The sequence below is a fragment of the Macrobrachium nipponense genome, chromosome 38, assembly GCF_015104395.2.
Source record: "Macrobrachium nipponense isolate FS-2020 chromosome 38, ASM1510439v2, whole genome shotgun sequence".
NCBI lineage: Eukaryota > Metazoa > Arthropoda > Malacostraca > Decapoda > Palaemonidae > Macrobrachium > Macrobrachium nipponense.
The window spans coordinates 18,706,776-18,712,775 of record NC_061098.1 but is presented as its reverse complement, the minus strand read 5'-3'; the positions used below and the strand labels follow the sequence as shown (position 1 = coordinate 18,712,775).

Sequence of the window (6,000 nt, the reverse complement as noted above, 5' to 3'; positions counted from 1 at the left end):
TTCAGAGCCTTGTGTTTCGGCCTGTCCACAGCTCCTCAGGTCTTCACAAGCCTGATGAGGAATGTGGCGAGATTTCTTCATCTCAAAGGACATGTGAATGTCTCTATGTATCTAGACGATGGGTCATCAGGGCCAGATCGGAGAGACAGTGCTTGGAGGGACTAAAGTTAACTCTGGATTTAACCAAGGCGTTGGGATTGCTTGTGAACCTCGAGAAGTCTCAGCTGACCCCCAGACAAGACCTAGTCTATCTGGGATTCGGATGGATTCTCGGTTTTCGAGTTTTTCCTTCGCAAGAGAGAACCGCAAAAGGTTTGCGGATAATCTCTCTCTTCTTAGAGAAGCAAACAAACGTCAGCGAGGGAATGGTTGAGCCTTCTGGGGGACGCTTTCCCTCGCTGGAACAATTCTTCCCTCTAGGAAGACTTCATATACGTCCACTTCAATTCTTCTCCAAGAGGTCTTGGAGCTGGAAAAACGGACAACTGTCGGACGTTTTTCCCATTCCAGTGGAGATAAAGGCACACCTACAGTGGTGGTTGCTACCTCTGGAAGAGAACAAAGGGATCTCTCTAAGAACACAGAACCCAGACCTAGTGTTGTTCTCCGACGCGTCGGAGACAGGTTGGGGAGCGACATTAGGCTCAGAGGAAGTGTCAGGCACCTGGGAACCAGCACAGGTGTTTCTGGCACATAAACTGCAAAGAGCTCTTCGCCGTACATCTGGCCTTGAAGAGCCTAGAACCTCTGGTGACAAACAAGGTAGTGACAAGTAAACGTGGACAACACCACCGCACTTGCCTACATTCGGAAACAGGGAGGGACGCACTCCTCGTTCCTTTACGAACTCACGAGAGACCTATTACTGTGGACGTCTCACAGGAACATCTCCCTGCTGACAAGGTTCGTACAGGGAGTAAGGAATGTGAGGGCGGACAGGCTCAGCATGGAGGAAAAACCAGGTCCTTCATACAGAATGGACTCTACACGAGGTAAGTGTGGCTCGATCTCTGTCTCTGTGGGGAACTCCTCATGTGGATCTCTTTCGCAACATTCATTTCAAAAAGGCTCCCAGTGTTTGCTCGGTCCGTGAAGATCCAAGAGCAATTAGGGTAGTAACGCCTTTTCTCTGCTAAACTGGTCTCGAGTAGACGTTTATGTTTTTCTTTTCCCCCATTCCAAAATCCTGGGGTTAGTAATGAAAAAGTGTGGTGGCGTCAAAAGAGACGAGGATGACGTTAATAGCCCCCTTTTGGGGCCGCCCAGGAATGGTTCACGGAGGTGGTAGAGTGGATCGTAGACTTTCCAAGATCCCTACCAAGAAGGACGGATCTTCTCAAACAACCACACTTCAAGAGTACCATCAAAACCTCCGCTCTCTCGCTCTGACTGCCTTTCGATATCGAAAGACTTGTCAGAGCGAGAGGCTTTTCTCGCGAAGTGGCAAGCGCGATCGCGAGAGCTCGCAGAACCTCCACTACGAAAGTATACCAGTCGAAGTGGGAGGTCTTTAGAAGGTGGTGTAGAGCCAAGAAGTTGTCCTCCTCCTCTACCTCTATAGCGGAAATTGCTGATTCTTGCTATTCCTGAGAGTAAAATCTCATCTAGCCGTATCCACAATAAAGGGATACAGAAGTATGCTCTCGGCTGTATTCAGGAACAGAGGATTAGATCTAGCGAATAACAAAGATCTCCACGATCTCATAAGATCTTTTGAGACTTCGAAGTCTAAGGAACCAGTACCTCCGAACTGGAACCTGGACGTAGTCCTCAAATATCTGTCTTCGGATAGATTCGAGCCTCCTCATCTGGCATCGTTTAGAGACATAACTAGAAAATGCATATTCCTTTTATCTTTAGCTACGGCAAAAAGAATTAGTGAATTACAAGCTCTGCAGGATAAAGTAGATTCAAGGGAGACTCGGCGATTTGCTCGTTTAAGACCCTGTTTTTAGCGAAAAACGAGAATCCCACGAATCCCTGGCCTAAGTCATTCGAAGTCAAAGGAATGTCGAGTCTCGTAGGCAGAGAAGCAGAGAGGTCTCTATGCCCTGTTAGAGCTCTGAAGTTCTACCTTCAGAGAAAGCGTCAGTTGGGAGGCTCTAGACAGGTCTTTGGTGCGCGGTAAAAGACCCCACAAGACTGATGTCCAAGAATGCTCTGGCGTTCTTTGTAAGAAACGTCATTACGGACGCTCATAAGGTCTGTCCTGACGAACAATTACAAATACTAAGAGTAAAAGCTCATGAAGTAAGAGCGGTTGCGACGTCTCTCTCGTTTTATAAGAATATGTTTCGAAAACTTAAAAACATCATTGACACGACATACTGGAGATGCAACTCAGTATTTGCATCTCATTACTTGAAAGACGTACGTGTGACGTATGAGAAGTGTTTTTCTCTAGGTCCTATCGTATCGGCAGATACGATTCTGGGTACGGGAGCCGACACCAATCCTTAAATGTATATACTGTTATTCTTTTTGGATATGGTCGAGAGTCTCTTCGAACAATGGAGGATTTGGCTCGCACGGGCGGCCGTCTATGTTGTTCAGTAAGAGAATTCTCGTCATACCCAATTAGTTGAGTATAATTTTTTTTTTGGAAAATTATGTATGTGTGCGTAGTGGTTTTGAGTTACGGTTGTTGTGACGAGTTCGGGGGTCACTCGTAACAAAATCCTTAGTTCTAACATATGGTTAGGATCAGGTGGTCGGGATTGGTTGTGTGCTCCTTAATAAGGTGTATTGTCATATAAGTGGATCAGCACCCATTGACAAAGTCCTTTTAGGCTCTGCGAGGGTAAGCGGATAAGACCCCATCGGCAGACCCACAAGAACTCTTGGCCATAGATCATATATCTCGCTAAAGTTTCTTGAGGTGATGCAGACTACTGGGCGAACACCCACGAAGTCTACCACCTATCAGGTAGGAACCAAGGTTTTATTTATACCTACAACATATGTTGTTTACCTGTCTATTCCATATAGTAGCTGTCTCTTACCCTCCACCGAAGGGTGCCAATCAGCTATGTATATATCTGACAGGTAAGTTGATTGTATGAAAATGATATTGTTATGTACAATAAAGTTTATACATACTTACCTGGCAGATATATACAATTAAAGGCCCACCCAGCCTCCCCGCGCAGGAGACAGGGGGAAGAGAGAAAAATATGATAGAAAACGGGGATGGTTCCTAGTCCTGCCGCCCAGGGCAGGCCGGTAGATCACCTGACCTACCTGTAGCGAGTGGCGCGAAATTTGAATTTCTGTCGGGGACGACGGAGTCTTAGCTATGTATATATCTGCCAGGTAAGTATGTATGAAACTTTATTGTAACATAACAATATCATTTTTCCTAACTATACAAACCTGAGGTCCTTTTACACATAGTCCCACCTCATGCCACCCCTCACTCTGTAGTTTTTGCTTGGCCAAAAGGGCCGCAAAAGTGATTTGTTTACCTCCCAGTCGCGCGCGCGCGCCTGTCGGACAAGCAGTTAACTACCGAACCCCTTGTTCGAAAGCTTACGACCTATCCAGCTGCCGCTATACCTTCCCTATTGTAAAAGGACCTCAGGTTTGTATAGTTAGGAAAAATGCAATTTTGGACAAATTGTCATATTTAGGTATGTTTGCAGATCTTTCAAAAGAGGAAACTGAAAATAGAAAAGTAAGTTTAAACACACACAAGGAAGCAGTGAATTTGGACCCCTAAACTGTAGGATTACCCTGAAATATAGTATAACAACCTAGAATAGCAAAGAGAAACAAATAAAAAAGACAGCCTAAGGTCTACTATTCTTTATAGTAAACCCCTTCCCACCACCATAACCTTTAGGCCTTCATGTATGCACAGTAGTAGTAGGGTAAAAAAACTGCATGGTACAGGGGTGGACCATGTACGATCAATGTGTACAACCCCAAGAAAAGTACATTATAACGCATCCTGACACTGGAGTAGAGGTCTTTAGCTCCGTTTCTCACCAACAACAAGTCGCGTCTGATGCCCATCTCCGATGTCAGGACGCGTTATAATGTACTTTTTTTGGGGTTGTACACATTGATCGTACATGGTCCACCCCTGTACCATGCGGTTTTTTACCCTATGTAGCTAAATTTATATATAAAATCATGTACCTTGTCATCTTATATTTCAATTGCCAAGGCTGTAGATACACATGATAGATTATCTTTTTAGCTACCCTTTTGACATAAAGGTGAAGTCAAAGAAAGCATTAAAGTGCATAATGCTGCATTACAGTCCAGTAGTACTTGTATAACTATGAAAGTAAGTGATTCTCATCGATGAATTTATATGACTAAGGAAAAACAAGCAATAAATAGTTTATCTCCATCATACTAGCATATTCTTCTTCCCTTGCCAAATTAAAGATTATAGGGTAAGCTGGTATTGTGTTTTTGCAACTATTGGCATCTGTATGTAGAAATTTTCACTGCATTCCTTGTTTATTATGTGAACATGAAAATGTAGTAAAAAAAAATAAATTTTGGCCTCTGCCCCAATTATATATTATATAGCCTAATGGTCTTTATGATATCTGTCTAAAGTATATTTTTAATAAGGCTCTCAAATAGCAGTGGCTAATTGCTTTATAAGAAATGTGATCGAAAGGAAGTATTGCTTATTTCAGTACTTCTGCAACTATGTATTACAGAGGGTAAACACAATGACTTATCCCAGATCATAGAATTCAGAAACCAAAAGTAATAAAATTCTTTAATTGAATTGAAAGTATTATACGTATACACATGACAAACACAGAAGTCAGTAATATGCATCTTCACAAAAATCTCAATAAAAGAGGTCAATGAAGCCATCTAACAAGGTCCTGCAGATTTGAATGTATGCCTTTTTTCTCTGAGGGGCGGTAGTGTTTGCTCACCTGAGGGTGGCACTTCTGCCATAGGTAGGGTTGAAATGGGGTTTCGTTTCTGATGTGTTTGGGACCCTACGTCGCCCCATTCTTCCCAAAACTTGACTACTACCCTGGAATCTTTCTCCTGTACCTCAGCAGATTTATGTGTTGTAGAGTTGGTTCTATCCCTCCACGCCTCCCTTCTGCATCGTTAGTAAAATTCCCTCCCAGATTTAAAGGAAAATAAAACGAAAAGGAGAGAGAGAGAAGCAGTTTTGAGTGATAGGGAGGGAGGTAAATAATTACAAAACATGTAAGCCCAATGAGTCTAAATAGAGTATAGTAGACTATAGGAAACTAACATTATAAGGTGATACGTTTGCATTTTGTCATAAACGTCTGAATGTTAGTTCCTCACTCTTGTTAAAAGAATAACAAATATAATTAGACAATTTTTTATTTTTCCATAGGGCTCATGCCTCCCCAGGAAATTACTGACACTCCCTTTGGGGGCACACCCCCCAGGTTGAGAACCAACTGGTCTATTATATGTCAAAGACATCTTGATGTAAATGGGCACTATCAGAGTGCACTACGGTGTGGATACCTTTGGGCTCATTTTGTCCTCAGGAGATGTGACAGGCTGTCTGTGCCCTTCTCCCAACGGTTTTTGGCAAAGTTTGGTATTCCTTTGTGGAATGGATCACTTATGGACTCCTCTTTACTCAATTTGAAGAGGGGGGTAGAAAAGGCATTTTGATAGCCTGGATGCCTTCATCCACCATGTATCTTCTTCAATTCTTTGAGGGGCTTCTAAGGAAAATGGCATCAGTCTTTGGGAATAGCCACACCTATATTCAGTGTTGAGAAGGGTCATGCCTCCATGAAACCAAGATAAGGAAGTTAGGTGTGTCTATCCTTAAGGAATGACTTGGATTTTTCTCAACATCTCTGACCATTCCCTCCAGCCACAGCTAAAAGGGAAAGCAAGTGAAAGAAGAGGAGAGGCAAAATTAAGGTAGGTTGTCCCTTCTCCAGCTGCCACAAGTAGGAGGAGCATATGCAATTGGGTGTTGTGGTAGCAACAAGAACATAGCCCAGGATAGTCATTTCCAACCCA

The 6,000-nt window shown here is 43.2% G+C and overlaps 1 protein-coding gene across 1 annotated transcript in view; it reads left to right on the top strand.

Moving 5' to 3' along the window:
- The first annotated feature begins 5,806 nt into the window (after positions 1–5,806).
- The window catches only part of LOC135209765 (proteasome adapter and scaffold protein ECM29-like), a 104,066-nt gene continuing 103,872 nt past the window's right edge, over positions 5,807–6,000 (top strand). Inside the window, 1 exon segment of the mRNA XM_064242550.1 lies at positions 5,807–5,898. Coding sequence (XP_064098620.1) covers positions 5,807–5,898 — 92 coding nt within the window.